Source organism: Motacilla alba, chromosome 3, assembly GCF_015832195.1.
Source record: "Motacilla alba alba isolate MOTALB_02 chromosome 3, Motacilla_alba_V1.0_pri, whole genome shotgun sequence".
NCBI lineage: Eukaryota > Metazoa > Chordata > Aves > Passeriformes > Motacillidae > Motacilla > Motacilla alba.
In genome coordinates, this window is record NC_052018.1 from 60462170 (window position 1) to 60488370 (window position 26201).

Consider the following 26201-nt stretch of genomic DNA (forward strand, 5'->3'; position numbering starts at 1 on the left):
GTGTTCTGGTCTCAGAGTTTTAAGTTTTCACCACTTCTTTCATTTGTCCACCACCCTCTTACCCCCTCCTCCTGCCACTCCCAGCAACAGCCCAGCTGTGAGTATTTTCTTTTGAAAAATTGTGGTTGTGGTGGTGGTGGTGAAGACTTTTCTATCTCACAAGAATAAAGAAATAGTTTACTGCTGTTGGTTTAAACTGTTGTATTGTGCAGTCCATTGCAATGCTTCTACTGGTGGGCGCTTCCTTTTGGAATTTTCAGTTCTTTTCCCACTCCTTGGACTAAGATATTGTTCTGTGTTGTGGGCTGGATTTAAAGATTTTTGCACAGATACTCTGTGTCTTCACAGACTGCAGAGAAAGGAAGGATGGTAATGCAGCTAATTTTGTACTTCCAGTAGCCAGCCCCAAATGTAACACACCAGCGCTTTCACATACTGAAAACCAAAATTAACCAAAACAGTAGAGACCAGTTGAGAATACCTTCTTTACCAAATTTATTACATACTTTTTTGCATATGAGCTCCAGTTCATTCTCCTATGATTGTACTGTTGATAAAAGAGTAGGTAAATCTCCTTTCAGTTTTTATTTAAGGGCTCTCTGTGGTGGTGTATTAGAGGGTGTAAGTTAGCAGGTGTCACTGGACTGTGATATAAATTGTCTGTTATATGATCGAGCTTTATGTATGAGGGACAGGAGCTAGGAAGCAAACCTCTCTAGTCTCTTTTTTTTTTAATGTAACCTCAGTGATGTTTTGCAGCCCTTCCTCACCGATTTGCAGGTTTTCATGAGCCTTTAGATGAAGTCCTGGCTTCTACCTCAAAGCGCAGACACAGACGTGCCCCTAAGAAAACATGAAGTAATGTTTCCCAGTCTTGAGTGAGGAAGTCTCATCCTTGGGTACCTAGCTCGATTAGCCTAGAGGTAGCAGCTGCTCTCGGTGCAGCTTTTCTCTTTATTCCGTAAGCTGGCTTCAGGCTTTCAGCTCTGCTGTAAGCTGCGGGCAGTGCTCTGACCTCATTTCTGCCAGCGAACCGTATGCTTGGGAGAGCTTCCTCAGCGGCAGCAGGCAGTCTGGGGCAGGCTGCTGCCCTCTGGGGCACAGAGCCCCCCAGCTCTCTGCTTCTGCAGCAGCCCAGCTGAAAGAAACGGCAGGTTTTAAATCCTGCCCCTCTCCCACCTTCTGCTGGGTTTAGCTGTTTCTTTGGGGTGCAGAGCTGTTTCTCAGCCCAGCTTCACGTCTCGGGTCTGCTGAAGCGATTCTGGAATTTTAGGAAGGACTAGTGTGGCAGGGCAGGATGCTGGATGGCACAAAATCTGTAAGTCATCACATTAACATAGTAGTCTGTCCCAAGTGACTGTAAAGAATAGGACATGCAAAACCAGCCAGGCCTCTTTTTAAAAAAACTTTTTTGTTCTGTTTTGTTTTAAATATAGCTTTGTCAGTGAAAAAATGTCAGGGAGAGGAAGGAGGGGGTGTAGAAAATGAAAGCGTGGTTGGACTGTCAAGACTTGTGGGTTTTTTTAGGAAAAGTCCAAAAAGCTCTGTAAACATGGGAAAATGCATGGAAATAAAATGATCATTTTACCCCTCATTTCCAAGTTACATTTCTCAGATTACTTCTTTGGACTCTCTCTCGTCTCTTTATTTACACTGGAACTTTAGATCTGTAGAACAAAATCCTACCTTTTTTGCCTGTAAATGAAGAGCTGACAGCTGTTTATCAGGTTGTGCACTGTGCAACAGTCACATTTTAATACAAACATCAAACTGGCCTATTTTTCTTGTGGCATGTTACAAGTATGAGAGAGGAAAACGAAAAGAAATGTCTTGTTTCTGATTAAAACCACTATTGATATGCTCTGTGATCCATGGAATGCAATAGTGGCGAAAGAGAAAAGCAAGATAAGGGTTTCTGAGAATGATCTCATCTTGGAGCTCTTCCTGCATCACTTGCTTAATGTGGCTCCTGGAGGCCATATAGCAAGACACATGTGAAAATGGACTAGAGCGTTGAGGAAGAAAGACCCTTCTGGCTTGGTAGTTGGATCAGGTTACCTAATATATGACTAGAAGCTGTGTTGTCCAAACAAAAAATCTTCCTGTAAGATGTGGGGAGGTTTTCTTGACCCTGACTGTGCTAAAAATGTTTTCAGTGTATTCTACAGCAAAAAGCCTTTGATAGGTAGTCTGAGTTGCTTATAACTTCTGGAGAATTCTTATGGGCTCACCCTCAATAATAGATTTGCTTACCTAAGTATGTTTTGCATCAACTGCTGCTTAGGGTATTTTTTTTCTACCCTCTGCAGTGTTTTATGACTTAACTTACATGTCATTTCATGATAACTGGGATCATGAAGGGAGAAAATTATGTTACCATTGTAAATATTTTTTTAAATCAGCCTAACAAAGGACATCTAGGATATAGTAAGTTTTAGAAAGAAATTGCAGCTATCTTGGAAGGAGCAGTATTAATAACATTGAAGAAGGTGATGAGGTTTTTTACAGACAGTGACTGGTCAGTGCTTGAGGCATGCAAACTGGCAGGTTTTCCAAATGTCTCCATGTACATGGTAGGATTTTTCTCTTACAGATTAGTTATGATTTCTGGATTAATTTTTCCTCTTTGAAATGGAAGGGGCTATTTTGCTTTGGCAATTTTCTGAAGTTGTTGATTCCCTTTAGTACCTGTAAAGATGTTGAAGACCAAAGTTAACTTGGTGAGGCAGAGGATCATCTTTGTTTCTGAGGGCATGTTCCAGCCCTGGCTTGGCTGAGGGCAAATGATAACGACCTGAAAGAGCTGCAGTTGCTGCGTGCTGGTCCCGCTGACGTAGCAGTCAGCAAAAGAGTGTCAGGTGTTGCGGGAGATGCCAACCTCCTGGCTGCCGTTCTTAGGACCGCTGCTTTCCTTGTCTCCATTCAGCTTTCCGTGGTGGTGCTAGAGGGGTGGCTTGAAGTGATTTATGTATGCTGGTTGTGAACAGGGTTTATTCAGTTCATCACGTAAACACAGACTCGTGTGTTTAAGAGGATTACCAGACTGCACTGGTAATCCATCTCCGGTAGTTAGCACGCTCTTCTTTTTTGTTGGTGTAATAGGTGCTAGGACCGACAAACCAATGTTTTTTTTCCTGCAGTCACCTGTTCCTTCTGTGCAGCAAGAGGCTTGCTTGCTGTTTTGTGCACAGTGCTCTCCAGCTGCAACATAGCAATTTTCTTCAAGGCTTTGTAGGCTTCTGTTTCATTTTTTCCTTCCCCATTTCTGATTCATAAAATTCAAGATATGTATGTATGTATTTCTTCTTGACCCAAGAACTTCTGCAAGAGTCCATCTACATCCTGCAGGACTTCTGCAGACCATCTGGCCAGGATTCAAGCAAACATGTCTGCTCTTTTGTCCTTAGTGGATCATTCCCCACAGGGCTGCTTGCGTGAGACTCGGTGTTGTCTGTGCCCTTGGGCATAACATTTTTTCTGAGCGCAGCCTTACCTACAATATTCCTCTAACAGGTTGGCTGGCCTTTGTTGTCAGTTTTGTGCTGCCAGAGAGTATACAACTTGGAAGGTTACATGTTAGGTATTAGGGTTGGGCTAGAAGTTGACTGTTTAGGGATATGTCACCATTCTGGTAAGTAATTTTTTCTTTATTGTAGTCTGTTAGAGCAGAAGGTAGAAATAGGGGAGATGTGTTGATACGTACTTATCTACAGAGAATGAACACATGCTTGGTTGACTGGTAACAAGGCATATCCTTCTAGCATAGCCCCTAACATATCGCTTGGCTTCTTTCTGTTCAGCGGTATTACTTCAGAGATGAAATACTCCTGTCCTGTAGGGCTGTCCACTTCTCTTGGCTGCTCTACTGGGTTCTGATTTCCATTCTCAAGTGGTCTGAGGCAAAAAAAAAAAAATATAAAAAATTAACATTTGTTTTCAGTTTTGCTTGTCACATTGTTATAGAATTTGCTGCTCTCACACTTGAAGTGTTCTTAAGATTAACCCACTGAATCAAGAATGTGGGCTAAAATAGTTTTTAATGAGTTTTTTTTCAGATTGAGTTCTAGCATATTATTTTAAATAAATTATCTTCTTTCTGTTTAACCATCATGGTACTTATCTTCCTGGGTGGTCATGTTATCCCTCTGAAACTCGCTGCAGAAGTGAATGAAGCCTGAATGACATTTCTCACCCAACCCTCCTTTAAATGTGGTTTTCCCTCAAACATTAATATTTTCACTATGCTTTCATTTTCCATTAAAAATAATTTAAACTCTTTGATAATTAGATCTAATCTTCTTCGGCAAAACTTAAAACAAATGTGCATTGCATCTATATGGTTTCAATCATTTTCAGTCCTATATTTATTCAGATTTGCAGAGAACACATCCATGTGGACAGGCTTGCTTGTCTTCCTCTACGTCCAGCTAGAGAATGTAAGCATGACACTAACTACCACTGCACATGAAAAAGGGAAAAAGCTGTCTGGCAGTGACCTGCTCCAAAGTGGTTGCAGTGTAATTGACTCCTGCAAGTGTGGAGCCAGGCTCATGGCTGGCTGCTGCCAAAGAAGGGAAGTTTCCTTCCTCTCTTGCTCACCCAATCCTTCCCAAGGCCAGCTCAATTCAGTAAGCCATGGTAAAGCTGAAGGGGAAGGGGTTACTTACCTGGCAAGTTATAAGTTGCACCATCTAACAAAGTGGTCTAATAAAGACCGCTGATACAAACTAAGGGATGTGTGTCCAGCTGCAAGAATTGTGGGAGGCAGGAACAAGGAGCCTTTGACTTTATTGCAGGCCAGTATGTAGGCTCACTCAGTCACTTTAAACCTCTGTGGTAGCGAAATACCACACCAGAATTAGAGACTTTGAAAGTCATCTCTAAGATGAATACAGTAACAGAGAACAAGAGGGATGAAAATATCCCATTTCCTCCCTTACTCCTTAGACTGCAGAAATCTTGAGCTCCATATACCTCAATTTGCAGAAAAAGCTGAAAGTGTACGGAAATAGGAGATGAATAACTAGTCCAGGCTCTGTGAATTATGAGCAGTTGGTTGTTGTTGCTATTTTTGCTTCCCAAATATAATAATTGTTTATGGATCAATTTCTGAACAGCTTACCCAATATATAGGCTTTAGGCTCTGTGTAGTCCTTTTTTTGTCTACCTATTTTAATCATAAATATGTTTTAAAAAGTCTAAAAAAGTCTAAACTTCAGCTATTTTGAGTATATGTTTATGACTTGCTGATTATTTGTCCTTGTGCTTTTCTAAAATCTGATGGGGGAAACCCTGACTTTAGTTATTTTACAACTTTGTTGACAGTTTGTGCTGTAACAGCTATGATATGATTGGGTTTGTGCCAAGTTGGGAAGTTCTGAGTGGAAACTTGTAGCCTTCTGTTTATAAAAGCCTGGGTTTCTGTCTTACACACATGCTCATCTATGGGAGGAAGGATTTTCTGTGATTCATAAAAAGTCATAAGCTTTATTTTGAAAGCCGATGTCAATGATGGATGAAATACTGGGAGTCAAAAAAAAAAAAAAAAGTCAGGAATCCCAGGAGAAGACAGAGCCCCAGTATCAATGGGGAATTCCTCAGCCATGACTGTATCACAACACATGGTAACATGTTTCTCTTCCCCTTATGTTCCCTCTCTTCAGTCCCCGATAAATCCATTCCTAGATGCTAGGAAGAAAAATGACCTTTCAAAGCTGTGAGAATTGCCAATTCCATGCATTTCCTCCATGACAGACAATTTACTCTAATACTTCTGTCCTTATTTCTTATTTATCTCTCAAAATCTGTTGTCGCTATTCTGTAATATGCTGTATGTTAACAAAATTTCCAAATGCAGAACTGAAGACAGACAGTAGAGATTTTCTCTCTTCTGTTTTTCAGTGAAAATGATACTAAGCACTACTCTGGTTATGAAGCCAACCTCTTAGTGAAATATGCTATTATTTAATCATTATGTTTAGGATATAAATGGACTGTTTTTATTGGACAATACATGTGTATAAACAGATAAAATTATACACACAGTCCCATGCATATTTCATCTGGGAGATTCCCAAGCCTGCAGCTTACTGAGAGCAAACTGATCCTTTATTTCTCAAGAGCCGCTTTCCAAGTTTCTGGTGATTGGAGTATCTACATAGCTTTAGAGAATGTACGAAGGAGTTTGTAATCTCAGTCCCATTTGGAGTGCACAGGTGCTTGCATCATTAACAAACACAAATGTCTGTGTGTTTGCAAACCTCACCTGCAACTCAGGAAATGGATTTGATTTTTCTACAGACAGAAAGGAAAGCTCTGTGAAAACAGTACATTTAAAAAGACAAAGGGTGTTGTGTCTGGGGTTTTTAATGTGCTCTTCAGTGTGTGGAAAGACATTTCATACATAGTCTTCAAATACCAGGTAAAAGTAAACTCCGTTCAACCTGCAGTATTTCTCATGAGAAAGCATGCTGTCTCTTCTCTCTCCTGCTCTGGTCTCCCAGGAAATTTCAGTAGGAAGCGAGGTTAAAATCTTGCAAACGTGAGAAAGCCCATCCTTTTACTTTGTAAGGAAGTAATGGCTCTTGATTTTTCAAAATATAAAAAGCATGTTTTGTTTCCCAGCAAAATCCTGTAGTGTCTGTTTGGAAAAAGATACAATTGTGTTTCTACAATGACATCTCCTAAACTGAATATCCCATTTATCCTTTTTCACCACTCTTGGTATAGCTGTGTGGTTTTTGTTGTTGTTGTTTTGACAAGTGGTTTTTATTTGGTGTAATTTTTTAAGAATTAGGAAGAGCAGCACTGAATGCTGAATTGGAAGTTGAAATCTGGGATTGCCAGGTTCATTGGGAATGCCTGTGTAGTGACAGCCCCAGCGTGCGTGAGTGTGGTGTGTGTGTGCATGCGTGTTTTTAAATAAAAAGGAAAGCAGAGGTTTGCTCATTTGTTTGCCTATTGTGAAGCTGTCCTGCACCTTTCTACTCCTTTGTACTGGGGTGAAGGCTGCTGAATGGAGGCCTTGTGCCATTTGTTGATTTTAAACCTCACTGTTAATCCACAGGAACCTGCTGGTGTGCACAGCAGGAGAGCTGTGTGACAAGTGGAAATCTGGGCGGGAGGGAGTGCGGGGGGTCACAGGGGATAATAATCATTCAGCCATCAGCCTTTGTCACCCTTAAGCCTAATTGTTACCCTCTGCTGGTAACCACATTGAAGTGCTGGCCTTTTAAGTGTTTCTTGATTTTACTTGGCACAGGCTTAGGGATAGGGTCATTTATTGCTGGGTTTATATCGTATCAGGTTTGCTGGGGTTTGTTTAATTAGCCCCATTGAATTTTCTGCATCCCTTAAAATAATCTGGGAGAGTCCAAATGGGTGGAAGGGGCTGAATGGAAATGGTACAGTTGTTAACAAATTTCTCTCTGTCAGAAGCTGGGCTAAAACCAGAGACAGAAAGCTTTTCTGCTCTGCCAGCCAGCTGCCTTCTGGAGTCTGTGCATGAGCCGCAGCTGTGGCTGTGTGGGCACTGGGCTGCCCGAGCAGCCCTGCACAGGCAGCAGCAAGGTGATGATGGGGTGGGGCAGAGGGCAGCTTGCCCTGTCCTTCTGTGCCTTGCAGCTCCTGCCTGCTTCAGGTATGCCACAAAATCTAAGGCCTTAGGGTGGCTGTAGCAAACTGAACTGGTAGTAAACTAGGAAAGGGGAGAGGAGAGTTAAATCATTTAAAAACAAAGAAAAAAGATGAGATATCTTTTCTAGCAGGAACTGGTTCTTCAGCTTTCCCTGCCAGTTATACATGCTGAAGTCAGTATTGAGCTTTCTGTTGTTTTCCCTAAAGAAGCTGGTGTAGAACCTGCTATAGAAGCTAAAATGAAGCCTGAATTTAAGGCTTTGCAATGGGCAAGTATCTGTGTGTGTGCTACGAGCTTGTGCTGGGGGGTGGGAGAATGGGGTGCAGGACAGGAGGTTGTGTCATTGCTCCCCCCACCCATGCATGGTGGGTGTTGTCTTGGGCCATTAACTACGACTGGTTGGGCTTGTGTAGGGAGGAAAATCCCCAGGTTACTGGTACAAGCTTTGGAGCTATAGCTTGATCAAATACATGTTCCCTCCAACCCTCCAACAGAACGTGCCTCCAGCAGATGCAGTGACCGTGCTGTGTGCTATGACCTGATGGCCAGGGTTTGAAATTTGCGCCAGTGATACCGATGGTAAATCCAGGGTTGTTACAGGAGTCTGATTACGCAGCCTGATTGCAATCCTATTTTCAAGTCCAGTCTTCCACCTGGCTCAGTACTTCATCAAAACGCTTGAGAATACGTCTTAGAGTAGGATGAATGTTTATGCTTGCTACTAACTCTTTTACAGTAAAATGGGGTTGTTTAAGTGGTTTGGTTTTGTGTGTTTTCCCGTGTTTCAGTGGTATGATTCCCTGCTGGTTGTTGGCATGCATCTTAGCTCCCTGGTTTTCTTTACAAACAGCCCATGTCATAGCAGTACCTGTGTGGACTTGATACTTGTATCAGAAAGGTTTAACTAGTAAAAACTTCAGATCAAAAAATAACATCAGCACTCAGCTGTTTCATTTTCACCCTTCCATGATGCAGATTTAATTATGTTTACTGAGTCAGGTTAATAATTCTTTTACAACTGTTGTTGCAGGACATGTCTCAGGAAGGCTATGGAACCAGATCTCAACCCCCTATGGCCCCAGGAAAGCCTAACCATGAGGACTTGAATCTAATCCAGCAAGAAAGACCATCGAGCTTACCAGTAAGAAAAACATGTTTGTTTCAGTATTTTAAAATTGAAAGCACTTTACATACCAGTTAATTGCATGTGGGATGAGCAGATGAGAAGCAGTGAAAGAAGAAATACTAAGTAAGGCTGATGAAAAGTTGTTTTTAAAAATATGGGAAGATAGCTTGTATGTGAGTGGACTTGGCTTAGGCTTCTTCTGATTCAGAACAGCACTATTTATGCACATGCATGTTCTATGCTTCTGCACATGTGTATTTACATAGAGGAAATTGATTGATTTTTTAACTTTAGGAATTCCATTCTTGCAAAACCAATCTGGTGAGGAGGAGGCTTTTTTTCTGTGTCCTTTTTCAAATGTTTTCAGTAGATTCTGGTTTAGAATACTGTTACCAAGAGCTGTCTGTTCCAAACCATGATAATCAGTAATGAGTTTGACATGTTAATTCTGATGATATCTATTACTACACAAGTGTAGAAGCAGGAATGACAGCAATACTTAAGCTAGGTTGATTTTTGATTAGGAGATTATTATGGACCAATATTTATCAGCTTTTCTGAGCTCTATGCATTCTGCTGTGGGGGAAACAGCACAAATGAATATATGTTGTGAAGACATTGCAGCTGCTTGCATTTTTGAAGGTCTTGTAATGGACAAAGTACTTAGCCTTGTCTCTGTGTGCTCCTTGTGGTTTGGGGATTTTCTTGTTTGTTGGTATAAACCAGCATGAATTTAAACCAACTAGAATATCTTCAGCTTAAATGATGAAAACTTTATATAAACTATGTGACCTCTGGCTTGGAATAATGTATCAGAAACATGTAAGATATTTCCCACGGTTCACTGGGTATTTATTCATTTGCAGTTGACTGAGAAATCTCTCTGAAAATTTACTGTATCAAGATATAACATTTATTTGTGAAATCTGGTGGTATGTTGTATATATTACTTCTGGCACATGGCACAATTGTAAATCCCTAAAAATAGGGCAATAAACATCTTCATAGCATTTTAAAGTTACATCTTTGGCACCTAGGAGAGTATATGTGCTACAAATTCTTTACATGACATTTGAGACATGCAAGTCTCAGGAAAAGCTATGAAAACTGGTATGAGAAAAGATATCCATTTGCTTTGAACCTAGTATTAATTTGACAGTTTTCAGGATCCCTTTTTAAAACAGACTGGTTTGTCTGAGCAGTTCTCAAAAATGGATGCTGGCAGTTGCCTTAAAAATAGTAGCTCCTGTGGACATTGAACTGTTTTGGCAACAACTACCTAGTTTAAAAGGCAGGGATACTAAAAAGGACATTTTATCTCCCAGTTTTTCATTAACAATGTTTATTAGGGTAGAGAGAAGTAAAGTTATTTATCAGCTAAAGTTCTGCTAATTTGCCTGTGTTTTTTCTTAAACAATTGTCCTACTTTTAATCCATGCTCTGTCCTATCTCCAGCATCATGATATTTAAGCAGAGTATTGGGTATTATCTGTCTCCCAGAGTGTTTGGTATATTTAGTAGCTCATAATTATTCTAGGTATGAGTAAGCTGGTTGTATTAACAGTGAATGTTAACCATTTTGGCCACAGAGCTTAAACTCTAAGTTGGTCCCGAATGCTGTTACTGAGACTCCTAATTACTGAAAAGCTTTGATGCATAACCTGAGAACACTTCATACACTCAAAAAACACTGTTGTTTTCATGTGGAAGGGAATGGAGGATACTGTAATTCTGTATTTTGGTGTTGGTGTGGGGTTTTTGTTTGTTTTGTTTTTCAAATTTAAAAACAACTTCAATTCTTTGTATGCAGCACCAAGGGGTTTTTTTGATGATCCATACATTAAAAGGTTTAATATAAGTCTATTTGGGGTAATGGTTTGAACATGGTGGTTTTTTCCCTGAAGCAGAAGAATTCTGTATTCTGTTTTAGACTGCTTATGAAAACCCTTAATCACTGTTCCTTGTTCAGTATTCCTAGTTAGCTTCATTTTAGTATACTCAATATGGCTTCTTAAGCTTGTTTTTGGGTAATGTGGTTCTTCAGGGTAGTAGTCAGTATGTTGTCTGTACAGTGAAGCTTGAAATTATAGCAGTGGTGTTAGGCTTTTAATAAAATTTAGTTATGTCTTGTTTCATGGTATTCTGGTATTTATACAATTTGCCCGTTATCTTTTTATTTCTTAAGGGCATTGTGTAAAATCACAGCAGCTATATAGCAAGCTTATACAAGTGTCGAAAAACAACAAAAGAGATGTAATACTAAATGGTGAATGGTTTTCTCTGATGTGGCTTTAAAAAAAGAATTTCCCTTTGATGGATTCGAAGAGGAGCTGGCCACTTTCTGCAGCACTGAATGCTGGCTTGTGTCACCCTTTGGGGGAGTTTTTTCAGCAGGTTTGTGTCACAGTAAGCGCAGCTAAACAGCTCAATAGTTGTTCCGTTTCCTTCACACATTGTATATAAAAGTCCTGGCATGAATGTTCCCATAAAGTTCAAAGCAGACAAATTTGTAATGTGGGTTGGTAACAAATGGCTACAAACAAAATATGGCTTTATTAGCTACTTCTAATGGCCTGTCAGATTCTATACAATGCTTGCTTTCCTTCTCCTAACTGCTCTGATATCTGGAGGGTTTGACCTGTGGGTCTCTGACCATGTGGAGTCACTGAGAGCCCAAATGAAAAGTTGCACAGAATAGTGCTCCAAGCACTTTTGTTGGGGTCACAATTAGAAGGAAATCTCAAGCCTTTGAGAAAACATGGGAGTTAGGTACTCTGAGAAGGAAAGGAAGTCATAAACAGAAACTGTTCCCTATTAGAGTGGAGGGATAAAGGGAGAGAGACCTGAATGAAATTGTCTGGAGAACAACCACTACAGAACATATTTATCAAGACTTAAGGGATAATAGCAAAATACACATTTTTTTTCTATTGTGAGAAAGCTGGAGCAGACTTAAAGGAAAAAGCTTCCAAAGGATGTATCTGCAGATTTGTTGTTGCAGTAAAGGAGCTTGTGTCAGCTGTAGGCTGTGTGTGTGTATGAAGACTAATCCTTTATTTTGTCTTTAATAAGTGCATTTATAAATGTTCACATTGGATTGTGTTGCTAGAATAAGGAGGAGAAAACATTAATTAATATAATTTTTTTAAATTGGCATGAGTATTAAAATAATTTCAGGTAGCTGCTACTGTTTTTACTGTTACTTTGTTTTAATAAGGCCCTTTTTTGCCCAGCATCATGTGTACTTCTTTGAGCTATGAGGTCGAATTGCCTAAGGTTGCCAAGCTTTTAAAGGACAGGTTTCTTCTAAGGCTTTTTTGTTGCAACCTACAGGTAAAAGCTCTGTGGCATCTTGAGCTGTTGTAAGCCAGGGCAGCTGCAGCCTGCTGCGTGCCCCACCACATGTTGTCTGTGCCATCCCATCTCCTCCTCTGTTGCTCCTGGGACTGGCCAGTGGATTTGATTTGGGGAGCTGAAACAAATGAAAAATAATCTCCCTCTGTTTCTGGTTTAGTGTTTGACTGAATCACTGAGTAACTGCATGGGCATCAGTGGCACCTTGGACAACGAGATGGAAATCAGTAGCTTTGATGGGAAAGTGGACAGACGGAGGGGCTCCAACAGCTTCGAGTTTAGCCATATCCTAAAAGACTGTATGATCTTGCTGGAAGGGTTTAAGATGCTGTCATCCTGTCAGCTGAGACATGGTGGCACAGCAGATTCGAGTGTTCACAGTCAGGCCCTGTAGCAATCACAGAGCCACAAACAGACAGAAGACAGTTCACTTCTTTTTGTAAGGCGAGTTTTTTGCCAGTTCCCATCCCTAAGCTGCTTAATGCAAGCCCATGAGTGCAAGTGCGGAGGCATGAGCATGCATGGATGGAGGCTGTGGACAAGGTGGGGTTGTGGTGGTCCTCACCTGCATCTGTGTAAACTGTAGGGAAATTGTAGCTTTAGCGTTATAACTTAGGTTTATCTTGTGCTTTCTGGAGGTCATGCAGTGTTGGAAGGGGAAGATTGTATCTGGAATTGAGGGAATCGCTACTCTGCTAGATCATTCAGAATTCAGAGTTTATGGATTCATTCTGTGACATCAGTTGTTCACTGGGTGTTTTTGTTGAGGCAAAGCAATTCCTATGCAAAACAAAACAGTAGCCAGCAGTGGAGGTAGGATGCCACTTGAATCTCGTGCAGATCTGTGACCTGACAAAGGTGGTTGTGATTCTGCACATCTATAGTTGTTTGAGCTTTAGAGCTCAAAATAATACGTACTGTTGCTTGGACAGATAAACTTTTTTAAGATGTCAGTTGTCTTGTTTCATTATGCTTGATACCGTGGAAAACAGCACATCAGCAATCCCTTCCTGATTTTATTAACTGCTTCACAGTTCTGTTCCACCTCATTTTAATGAGCCTCTGAAAGATGTTTAGAGTGCTGGACAGTTTTTCCTCCAGTTGACACACCTTTTTTGTTGCAGAAGGCGGGTACTAAATCATGTTTCAGAGGACCTCTGTTGGGAATTACTAGTGAACTAAATCCAAACCTAGATACCCTTGGCTTATGGAACAGCATTATTTCAGATGGATCTCAGTAGGTGTAGGCTAGGAGGAAAATACATGGGAGGGTTTGGGAATCCAGATTCTCTGTTCCACTTCTAGAACATGAAGTAGCTTGGAAAGTCATCTCCAGCAACAGCACACCCTGAACAAATGCCTTTAATGGGTGAAGTCTTAATAGACCAGGAAAACACTTGCCAGCATTACTTGAGCAACTGTGATTGGGAGCAGGAGGTAACTCTTCTTTTCTCAGAGATTAAACTGCTAGGACGAGGGACTCTGGTGACATTTATATTCAGCTTAGTCCAGTAAGCCCTAATCATGATCAGGGTTGTGGGCACTACCATCATGTAAATATTAATTACCACTGTAGCCTTTCTTGTAAGGACAAACCAGTATTAAAGGAGAAGATAGTGCAGTGACTATCGTTTTTGTAATCTTTGTTGAATTCTTTGCAGGTAAGCAAATACAAAGTTTGATCTAAATTTAAGTACTATTTTAAAATTACAGAGTATTGTTTGTAGTTTGAGAAAGAAGAGAAAAAAATCCTATAAATTGATTTTTTTAATTCTTGGGAGGCAAATGCTGTTGCCAGCTGATAGATGTGTGTAGTACATGATAGCAAATCTGTCCTGAAGTTGTTCATGTCTCTGCCTGAAAATATCTGTTTGGAAGTACGGTAAACCATGAAAAGAAAGAAATGCAAGTATGTAATACTTGTGAATTAAATTCTCCACTGTTTTTAAATGAAGAAGGATAAAACTGGTGTGCCTCTTTCCCACTTTTCCTTTCTCTTTTCTGCAACATTGTAAAATAACGGAATGATCTTGTTTTCCTTTGTTTGGGTCAAGAAATTTTAGCTGAAAATTGTTACTCTGTGAAAGAAGATTATTGACTCAACAAGCCTTCAATTTTCAGTGAATAACACTCCCACCCTCTAGCTTCAGGAACATGTGGTGCATGCATTCTATTTTAAAGTACAGACTGTAATTTAAAACTGAGGCAGTTTGATGCCCCACTGAACTTTGTTTAAGCCTGGAATAAAAGGAAAAAAGCTTCAAGTTGCAAAGAAGTGACTAAGCCATCTCAAAGGTTTTTCTTAGCCATTACATGCTGAGTTGGAAGAAGTTACTATTTTTTCCAAGTTATTTTAATTTTGGATCAAGTGCAGTTGCTAGGTTGTTTTTTTTGGTGGTTTTTTTTTCCCCTTAACATTCTTTGTAAACCTGTAGCTAGAACCGCTCAACACATATGTATAGAGAGATCGAGTATATATATTTCTGTGTGCAAAACATGCTCTGTAGCTGCTGTATCCAGATTCTGTATGTGGCCTCCCATTTATGTCAGTCAGAAAAATGGGTCAAAACCAGTGTGAGCCACTACAGCACCACTGACATTGGTGATGGTATCAGGGGAGGGAACTTTGTGTGCCCATGTCCTAGCCCACATTTTACATCTGACTTCAGTTTAACCAGGACTTCATGTAGGGTGGTCAAAGTGATTAACTGTCCTAGAGTCAATTTGTACATTAACTTTCAGTCCCATTTTGGGGGAAAAGTGCAATTAAAGTAGCGCAGAGCAGCCCTGGACGTGTGTTGTCCATGTAGAATTAAACTGAAACATTGAAACCAAAATTACAGATGCTTGAATTAGGTATTCTTAATATTTATAGTGTGAAGAGAAGGACCTATTGTTACTAATTTGTGTTTAGTGCTTTACAGAATTACTTGATTTTGCCTGACATATTGATAATATTTATTTAAAAGAATCGTTTCAGGTTGTTATTGAAGTATAAAAAGTAATTTCACTAAATATTGTAAAAAAGATACTTGACTATTCATCACCTTTTCCAGATTCAAAATACTTTACATTTACAATGTTTACAACATCCCTGTAATAACAAAATGGCTAATTTATGATCCAAGAAAATTTACAAATGCAAAAAGAAATACTTAGTCTGACCTCTACATGAAATTTATGTGGGAAACCTACTAAGGGATTATAGATCCCAGTAGTGGTTAAGGTTGCAAAAACTTGTAGTTAATAGGCCAATATTGTTCTAAGCGGGATAGTAAAGTATTAGCAGCTTTTTTCCTGCACTGTTTTTTGAAGCCATGAGAAGTTGCATCATATACCTCCAAATACTAGAGTAGTACTGGTGTTGATTCAGAAATTAAGAAACTAGATTTAATTTGGGTGGTTGAAGCATTTTAATTTTTATTTCCTTACCACCCCAACTCATGTTGTTTCCTTCCACAGAGGCTGCTGCCCTCCTAGCTAGGGTGACTGAATTGCACTTGTGGTAGCCCCTGAACCACCAAATCTTGCAGCTTGAAATGAGAGCTGAAAGCTCCCAAGGTTACTTTAATATGCAAGGCTGTAAACTGTAGTAGCACGGGTGCCTCTGTATGCCTGGCTCAGGAGTCCCTGCTGCAGGGGCAGTAACTGCACTGGCTGTCTTTTTAATCTGCCTAAATTTCCAAGTCGGTTCTGCATTTGAGGTTCTGCATTTGAGAATCTATCTCTGAAGTGGTAGGGATTTTTTTTTTTGGGGGGGATCAATTTTTACTGTTTGAACATTTTACATAATGTGTGTACATACATGTATAGTGTATAAAAGGACAGATATCTTATCTGCTTGGTTGTTTGTAAATTTTGAGTTGATAGCATACTATAAATTCCAAAGCTTAATGTATTCACTGGTGCATGTCTTTGTTCATGCCTGTGTGAACATGGGGATTACAATGCAGAAAGTAAGACAAAGGAGTATTACTCACTTGAATACCATTTCAGGAAGTACCTGAGACACTGTAAATGTTTTTTCTTTATTTTTACCACAAGTCTTCCTGTAAGATGGGATTTTTTTTTTCAAGTAACTCCTTTGCTTGTCCAACCATTGTGAAGTATGACCTCAGCTTCATAACCTTGGCTAAACACAGTAACTCACTCTGACCAGCAACATCTGAAGCCTAGCAGTAGATTCTTTTTCTTTTTCTTCCTTCTTCCATTCCTGTTTTCTGGGAACATGTTGGTTTCTGGTGCTATTGTTGCAGCTTTCATGTTTAGAAAAAAAAAAAAGTTACCAGTCTTTGATGTGGCGCTGACTCCTGAGTGGTCCTGGTCAGCTGCTGTTTCTGTGTGAGCAGATGTTTGTGCAGTCACGGTCAATAGTGTTAAGATTAGGCCAGGTTTCACAGTGCTTTGTCTGATTGTTTATGGTGTGTCCATAATTGCTGGGGATTCTAGGTGCCATCACAGTGCAAATGGGAAGTGTTTGTAACGTACTGTTCGTTTCCTAATACCGTGTTCAAATAATGATAAATTCAGTCCTGTCCTGTGAGGCCATTCACACATTTTAGTAGTGTTCTTTTGTTGTTGGTTGCTTGTTGGGGTTTTTTGAGGTTTGAGACAGGTTTTTAAACGTTCCTTAAATGTGTTTTCTTTAAACCTAATGTCTTGCACTACTTAACCCTCCACAACCTTCCTTTCTTTGCTGAGCCATACATCTCAGATTCACTATGAATCTTCTCTTGAAGACAGTGATGTGTGGAGACTTTTTACAGAATCTGTGCTGTATTGTGCTGTATGTGAGAAGTGCTTTTGAAGTGTGTTTCATGTAAGTAAGTTTCCATTATCAATTTACCTTTAAAAATACATGTACACAAACACACACGCACACAAAAGCAGAGGGGGCGTCTGCATTTGTCTTTGGAAGGTATTTACATTTTAACCTGCTGCTAAGACCATGCAAGTTATTCTGTGTCATTTCCTACTCAATTCCAAGCCCAAGACTTTGTAAAGATGGTCTGGTTTGAATTGGCAGTGTAATTTTGGAGCTGAAGCATCACAGAATGTTGAAATTAAGATGGAAAAGCTGATAATGCCAGGAAAGGGCTACTTTCAGTTCCCAGTCTTTAGGCTTTTGATCTCTTTCCTTCCATGCATACAATTGCAGATGACCCTTTTAATCATCTTAACCTTATTGTGAGATTTACTGTGTTAAATATGACTTAGGACCTGAATTTTGAGGCACATTTGAATAATTGCATTAGGATAGGAAAATATGCCATCCTGGATCATTTGTTCTATATTATAGCTAAATTGCATGAATTTGTATCAGAGTGTGGTGTTGGGTTTGGTGGTTTTGTTCTGTTTTTTTCCCTTAAGGTGGAGATTCACTTAATGGTTTATCTTCCACCTTCCTATTGAAGTTATCATTTTGGGAAGTAATATATAAAGATAAGTGTACATGAGCATTTGTATTTGTGTTTGCATGTATAATACATTAGGCATCCGTAAGCTTTAGTAAGGTTTGCTGAATATACACTGGTGGACTTAGTGTAGAGGACAAAGCTTGTTTCCAGCCATAGAATAAGGTGTAGATTCGCATGTATATTTACAGTACCATGGCTGATGAAATTTCCCCATGCATTTTGCAAAAAAGGTAATGAAAGCGATCTAAAATGTTACCATTTTTGTTTCTTAAACTGCAAGTTATGCAGTAGCCAGTTGTTGCTTTTGAAAAGTATGGAAATAAAGGAAGTGATCTGAGATTTTTAAACTCAATTGTTACAATCAAAATAAGATGAAATAGGTAGATACAGTGGTGTATGGATTAAGTACAGACATTGACCCCAGTGAATGAATTCATTATGGCGTGGGATAAAACCTGATGCAAACTTTTTATCTTTTAGCTTTAGACTTGAAACTGAAAGCCTTAGTAGTTTTTCATGTGATACTCCGTGGGAGAGCGGAGATGGAAGAAAAACTCCAGATTAGTTCTTTCCTTTATTTTAACTTACAGGTCATGTCAAGATCTTAATAGTATGGTTTAATGAAAGCTTCATAGAAACCTTTTTTTTTTCCATCTTGTTTGTTGTATCATAATTATTATGCCTACATGAAAGTGGGAAAAAACAGTAAAAATTCAGTGCAATTTTCAGCACAGCTCTTCAGAATTTATTGAAACAAAGCTGTAAAATCTTAAAATCTATGGATTTTATTGCTGTTGTTTGGGGGGCCTGGCCAAATTAATTTTTTTTTTAGTAACATCTCACAGCTTCATTTGGATTATTTTATAATCTATTTTTTTATCAGTCTTCTTTACGTTCCTTTTTTTTTTGCTTGTACCTTTAAAGATTTATGAAGACTGTGCATACCCATCAATGTTTTTAAATGACTGCTGATTCTTCTTGCAGGGCTTTTTAGACGTTTTGCCCCACTGGAAATCACAGTAACAGCATTTTTGTTCCTATTCTGAGGTATGATGAAATACAGGGATTTTTTTGGCTCTGGAAGCTTTGGGCTGCTTCTGGCCTGAGGGTCATTCCAGCACTGAGACCACAGCTCAGTGTGAGAGGGGCCATTTGGCCTATCTACAGAGTTGCCTTTCTCTTCTGCAAAGAAGCAGAGGTTACGTATCAAATCCTGTGAAATGATGAGAAATGCACCCATGCATGTACTTGCATATATTTACACTTCAGCTCTTTAATTTTTGCTGGTTAGAACCAGTGATTTCTAGTGCTTGCTTTTTAATGCTATATTCACAGTAATATAGGTCAGACTGAAGTGTATCCTGTAAATTCTTTACCTTATTTTTGCTAGGAAAACAAACTTTCTCTCTTGTGTGAATTTTGATCACTTGACCTCCATTTCCATGGAGATGTGGTCAGAGGGCAGTAGTCAGCTAGCCATGCCAACTAAAGACTATCTTCACTTACTGCACACAGTGAAACTCCAGAGTTTAGAAGTAATTAAAGGACTTAGTCTGACACATTTTTTCTCCACCACCCACATCCATTAAAGATGAAACTTGGAAACAAAATATGTGATCAGCTATGGCGCAAAGGGTTTTTTTTTTTTTAAAAAGTTTATTTAAAAGAAGATAGAAACAAAAAACCACTTCAATCTCTTCCTTTATTATTTCTTTTTAAAATTATTACTTTTCCCTGCAATCTTAAACACTCTGTATACCCATCTATGTGTATATATTGATTTTTTTGCATACTCTCAATTTCTGTGTGCTTATTTTGAATAACATGGGCTCAGGTTTGTCAAAAGCTGAATTTTGTATTCTGCAGAATAGAGATGCACGATGAAACAAGTGCAGATCAGGCAGCTTATGCTTCTCCTAGTTCAGGCTGGGGTTATTGGTCCAGGGTCACGTGCAGGATCCAGCTCAAGCTTGTGAGCAGTACCTATTTCCAAGCCTTACAGAGTGACAAAACCCAACAGCAAGTGCTGGCTCCCGCTGTGCCTTGGAGAATGTAGATCAGGGACTGGGTGTGGTGGCTTGTGCTGCTGCTCACCCTGTCAGCTCACGGGCTGGCATGTCATCCTAGGCTGAACTGTGTGCATGGGTTGTGTGCTGTGTTTGCTGGCTAACCAGGGCGCTCTGTGCTGCTGTGCTGTGGGTTTAGCTCTCTCAGGTGAGAAGATGCTTTTCTGGTAAGGGTAGAAAACCTCACAGTACTTTTCTTCTAAGAGGGAAGCAAAGTGTCTCTGTTTCTGCAGAACAGGGTTAGATTTCCTTCAGACTAGGCAATAACCCAGTTATGCTTGTAATACCATTTTGATTATACTCACCTCTCTGTATGTCTTAACATTAAAAAATATACTTCCAAATTTTGGGTTGTTTAAGGATCTGGCTTTTCTCCATCTCTAATGTCTCCTCTCCAAGGGGTTTGCAAGGTAACCCAACTTTGGTAAACCTAAGGGGGGAGTACATTACTTTTATCTTGGTTTCGGGGAATGGCTGTGATGCAGTGGGGAACATGGCACCTCGGAGCAGAGCTGCATTCCCTCCTGGAGACTCGCTACAGCAGCTTTTCAAAAGTGCATCCGGTGCATCCATGGCTTCCCCGGCTGCACGCTGAACTATTGCTAGGCTACAAGGCCAGCTTTACGGATTGATTTCTAAGTGGACATTTTTGTCACGTTTAGTAAGAGCACATTGATGAGACAGCAGTGTGTAAGCTGAGTTAATGTCTGTTATTTCTGCACTACCATTACTTTTTATTGCCATTATCCACACAGTGGTGAAACTTAAGTGAGCTTTTCCTTCCCGCTGAGGGTTTTCTCCCCAGAACTGATGATCTCACTAGTATCCCCACTCTTTTCATATAGGATGAAAGAGTGAAAACGACTTTTGTTGTTGCGGTGGTTGGAACGACACCGTAAACCCAAAAGCGTGTCGGTGTAGCAAGCTCGGGTCGTGCGTCCTTCGGCCGGGCCGGGCGGGCGGCGTTCAGGCTGCCTCGGCAGCGTGCGGGGCATTTGTGTAATGGCTGGTGAGGTGGCAGGGAGCTCTCCCCGCTCCCCCTGGCTGCTGCGCGTCTGAAATTACAGCTTTGTCTTTGAAGCCGGGCGCTCTGTTAGCGTCGCCATGGCGACGGGCGGGTAATGGCCTCCGCCGAGCCCAGCCTGGTGCTCAGCGCCGAGCGCGGCCCTGCGAAGGCCCCGCTCGCCGGAGCGTTCGCTGAGCTGTCCCCTCCTAGAAAATGTTTAAAAACTGCGCTTTTACATGGCCGTACCAGATTAATAGTCATGGTTTATTTCGTTTTAACTGCGGGGATAAAAGCATTATTCCATTAAATGGGTAGCTTTTTTTCTCCCCCTCCTTTGGTTTATGCATTATTAACACAAGCTTTCCTGTTTTGCTTGTAACATTTTATAGGCCCTTTCAAACATGTAGACAGATTTGCTCTGCTGCTCTTTTATTTTTCGGGACTTAACCCTTTCTCTCCTTGATCTTGCCTTCAAAAACTTGGAGCCAAGCCTCCAGCAGAGTTGGTTGCTCCCATTTAATGTGTTCAAAACCAGAAAAAAAGCTTTCCTTTATTATTATTTTAAATTTTTTTCCCAAAAATTCTGCTTTTTTGAAACACTCTAAAATGCAATGCAGATTGGTCTGTTCTTCTGATTTAATCAAAACAGATGCTGAAGTCAGCACACACGAGCCTTGATATGATTGTGGAACATTTGGATTGAGGAGGTATTTTGGGGCTGCCTTTTAATTTGTGTACCCATCTTCTCTTCTGCCCATGGTGTTTTCACACCATACTCTTCACATGTAGCATTTTGTTGGCTGCCTTCAAAAGAGATGCAGCTCATGGTGGAAGGGCTGGGGAACAAAAAATCCAGAACAGTCCTGGGGACACAGTATTTACATCTACCACCTTTCTTGTTAATGTGGAGCTGGTGAAATACATCTAGACATGTAGAAGTATTGCTATAAACACAAGCTGCAGGCTTTGTTTCACTTTTTCAGTGCTCTAAAATATAGCTTTCATTTTAGTCTCTAGTAGGAGGCATATATCCAAGTGCAGTCAAATGCGGTGGATACAGGGATTCAGTCATCCCTGTCAACACAAATGGTCTCTCTATTACAAACTTGGAGGGTAACAAGCAAACCTGGAATTCATATTTTCTCCCAAACCCCTCCCTCCCTTTTTTTTTTTTTTTTTAACTGTGAATTTGTTGTTATGGGGTGCTTACTGGCACCTTGCTTTGTCCATCTGTATCTATCACGGATCCTTCTGTCCTAAAAACTTCCAGGGACATCTCAGGAGAAGGCAAATATTCCACATTTTTTGTCCTTTTTTACTGATGCTATGTGGCAGTGGTGATGTGAATGGTGCCTCCTGTGGGATGGACTTGCAGCTTCTGGACAGTGGATTTTGAAACGCTGAGATTTATTTCACCTACAGAGCTGACTGCAGACTGTGCTCGGGTATCCGAGCGGGGAGCTTGTGTGTGCAGGGCTCCTGCTCTCCCCACCACATCCATCTTCAGCATCCATGTGACTCCTGTAGACACCTTTGGTGCATCTAAAGCTCAAGGGACATATATTTGCTGCCTCGGGGAGTTCCAGGGTGGATGGCAGATGGACAGGCATCCCAGCTCCCCGGCCACCTGAGATCTGCATGAGGCCCGTATCTACTCCTGGCCAACAGCAGCTGTGGGCTGTGTTGCAGGCCAGCCTGGAGTTGGTGTGTTGTAGTGTTGATGAATGTGGCAATAACATACATTTTAAAAAGTTTTTTCTTTTATGTGTTTTTAAAATTCTGTTTAAATATTACAAAAAAAAAAAAAAGAAAGAAAGAAAGAAAAAAAGGCAATGATGGGTAAATCTGCTCCAAGTGTGGATATAGTATTGTACAACTGCATATATTTAATAGGCTGGACTAGAGGCTTACTCTCATCTCCAGGCTTTATGGGTATGAATTTCATCTTTTGAGTTGCATTCCCCTTAAATCTGCAAATTCTGGGAAAATTAGACAAAACAGTTTACATTCCATGAATAAGAAATTACTAATTGCTTCTAAAACAGGCATATCTTTATCTACACAGGGCTTTTCAAAGTTGCTGCTTAATCTTTTTTCTTTTTTAATCACTAAATAAACATGTCTCAGCAGTCACTGGATGTGAAACCAAAACCTGGATGTGGACAAAAAGCAAACACACTACACTAATTTTCATTAGCATATCCCATCTCCTAGAACATTTATTTTTTCATCTCCTTGTAAATTGATTTTTCACGTGCTTGTGACTGATATTTGAACTGTGTGTTTGTAGTAAGTGACTTATGTAAAAGCCAGGTCCTGGATCTCCCAACATGAATATATTATGGAGGTGACCTCGTGGGTTCATAGTTAAGGTTGCACTGAGTTTTCACTTAAAACGAGGTTTAAATCCCTTAATTAAACATTAAAACTCACATGAATTCTCAAACATGGACTGTTTCAATACAGAGGATAAACTTTAATTATTTAGGTACTCAATGTTCTTCTTAGTGCTGTATTTGCAGAATTCAGAACAACTTAAAGTTATTCCTGCTGCAGGTTTTTCCAGAGTTCCTGGTATTTTCAGTTTCTCAGTTCTTTTTTAAATCTTTCATGTAGGCCTTTTGTTGCTGTAATTGTCATAGCTCTGTTGCCCTCATCAAACAATGACAATTTTGATAAAATAATTTAACTAAAACTAGTTCAGCTTTAACTGTAATAATGCATGATACAAAAGAACATATAGAAGATCAGAAAGCTCTGTATGTTTTATTACTTTTTGCCGTGGGAGTCAAAGATTGGCTTCTTGTAGGTGATATCAGTCTTTGATTTGGAATGAGAAGAAAAGACTAGAGAACCTGTTTAAAAAAAAAACCCAATCACGTGGAAGAAAAAATCCAAACTCGAACACCAGTAGCTTCTCTTCCATACGGGTGACTTTTTCCAAGTCAGCCAATGAACAACAGCTAATGTAGTCCCAAGTGAATGTAAATTTCACTCTACTTTTCCACTTTTCCTTATTCTTAGAGCACTCAGTTCAGACTTTTCAGAAGTGGGTTCCTTCACTGATTTCAGTGAGCTTAGATCAGGCTGAGTAATTCTTGACGTCTGTTCTACCCAGTTGCCACCCTGTTGCTCTCTTTCAGTGTCCGTTTCGAGCCCCTTGGACACAGTCTGCAAACCTGTTGTACACAGCAGCCCATGCTCTACCTGTAGTGACCAGAAAATATGGCTCTCCTTGATAATATTTGTAGCCCTCTGCTGAGCTATAACAGCAGGTAGAAGCCTCGCTGAAAACAATATGTTTTCAAACCATACATAAGTGAAGAAAGATTCATTTAGAAACTAGTCGTTCATAGGTCAGTAGTATCTTTATTCAGAATTCTAAGCCTTCAGCCATTCCTCTGACTAGCTGGAAATAGAGACAAACTGGAGGAAAAAAACCCCAAATTCTCATTAGCTGATGGCCCATGGAATGTTTTTTGTTTAAGTCTTTTTTAGGTCAGGATTTCTGTTTTTCCATAGTTTTCATCTGACTGCTGCTGTGGTCTCATGTGCCTATTAGTTAAGCTCTCCTGTCCATTAAAACACAACAGCTGGTACTTCTGAAATTATTTTTGAAAAAAATTCTTGTCCTTGTTTAACAGCAGCAGCTAGGGCCTACAAACATATTTACTGCTTATATGATGAAGCATTGTTTCAGAGTATGCTAGTTCTTGAATTTTGCAAAGCACAAGCACTATAGCCTGAGATTGCATACCAGTTCCATAACAATTCAAAAGTAACTGTTAATTTGAAGAGTTGCTTATGTTTTTAGACATTGGATAAAGAACAAAATTCACAGGAAGTTAATACTGTCAGTGACATAAGGGTAGGTTCTCAAGCTCTTTCAGAGTAGGGATTGATATGATGGAAGTGAAAGAGTTTGTTGCACTTGCACACTGCAAGATTCATGTAGAAAAGCACGTGAACAGAAGCTACCAGGCCTGAAATGTTCTTTTGTGGGTAATGTTCTTGCCTTTCACTGACTCTACTGTGTGTATACTTGATCAGTCTTAAATAAAATGTAGCGGAGAGGAATACATGAAAGCAGCTAGTGGGGAAGTAACATTGGAGTCTAATTTGTATGGGTTGAAATCTTTGGCAATAGGACAATATCAGTGGTTTTCCTATATTTTTGGGGGATTACTAGCCTGTGCAAAATCTTTTCATTCTTTTTGGTGGGGGAAGGGGCATGTTAAAAACCCTAGATCCAAGCACAGTGTATATACACTGAGACAGCAAGGGGTTAAAGAGATGTAATTATGCATTCTTCAGTAAGTGTTCTGCAGTCAGCAGTACAGCTAGCTGTGCAGGAAGCAGGGAAAAAAAAAGATGACAGAGGGAGAATATGGAGAGAAGGTCAGATCCAAGGATTCTGATTCTCTTAGGGTGTTCTTGTGTTTGCTTTTCCTTTGTGACTTAATATAGTCTGTCTTGATAGAAACAGAAGAAAGTATTATGGCCTGTTGGTTCCTCCTACTGATAATGTAAACTTAATCCTTATGCTTTATGGTAGTGGCAGAGGTGAATATATGGATTTAGTTTTTGAAGGAGTTCTGAGTCAATCCTAGTGCTTGCCATGGTCCTTGTTCCCCAGCTCTTAGTTATTGCCCAATTTATTGCAGCCTGTGAACACAGAGCATTTCAACAAATGTCATTTGTCAGAAGTGGTTCACCCATTCTCTTTGAGAGGATTTGAATTTCCAGCAAATCCATCTACTAGAAGTAGTTAGGTCTGCACCTTTTCAGGTGGTTTGCATGGATGAATGGAAATTCTTGCAGTCAGGATTTCAGGTTGACCTGCCTGGTGAAGGTAAGCTTTCATCACTCCTGACTTCAGTTTTTTGGGAGTCAAGGGGAAAATGTACCGTGCCATACATGATCATCACGTTCCTCACAGGAGAAACAGGGGTTTGTGGAGTGCTGGAGTGTTTTGGGACAGTTAAAGTAATAAGGGCAGGGTATCTGTGTTGTGCATTACCTCCTTAGTTCCACACTGTGAGTTACCTGAGGTCTGAGTTGCTAAGTTGCTCAGTGTACCAGATCCTTCTTTTTTAATTAAACTTCTGTAATTTGCAGTTGGATTTCAAAATAGCAGCAAAGCATTTCTGGGAGGTGTTTGTGTGTTTGGCAATACTGTAGTCTGAAAGAGGTGTTTGGGGACTTTCCCCCTTTTTTTCTTTCACATGATGCAGTTTTCTTTTTTTTTTTTTTTTTTTTTTTTTTTCCCTTTGGGTACTTTCCTGGTTCAATTGTAGGGAAAAAACTGAAGATGTTGATATGAATAGAATAAATTAATGGGATTTATCCCTTTGTCCTTGAAAACAAAACAAAACACAATTAACACAAACACATCCAACCCCCAGAACAGCTCTTCTTTTGGTATAAAGATCCTTAGCCTTGCTATTGACCTTATGGGAACAGGTTCCTCTGTTTCCCCCAAAGAAGGGAGATGTGAGTCAGTCAGTTTACACTCTGGTGTGGCATGCCTTGCAATAAGAACTTTTATGTTAAGTTAGTTAATTGCACAAGGTGACTAAAAATGCAGCATTAGGGA

At 40.0% G+C, this 26201-nt stretch overlaps 1 protein-coding gene across 9 annotated transcripts in view; it reads left to right on the forward strand.

Annotated features, from left to right (window-relative positions):
- ARID1B (AT-rich interaction domain 1B) overlaps positions 1 to 26201 on the forward strand; it is a 326580-nt gene that overhangs the window by 92027 nt on the left and 208352 nt on the right. For all 9 annotated transcript variants that reach the window (XM_038133282.1, XM_038133283.1, XM_038133279.1 and 6 more), the window contains exon 4: positions 8667 to 8777. In XM_038133282.1, the coding sequence (XP_037989210.1) occupies positions 8667 to 8777 (111 nt within the window). The remainder of the gene's footprint in view (positions 1 to 8666; positions 8778 to 26201) is intronic.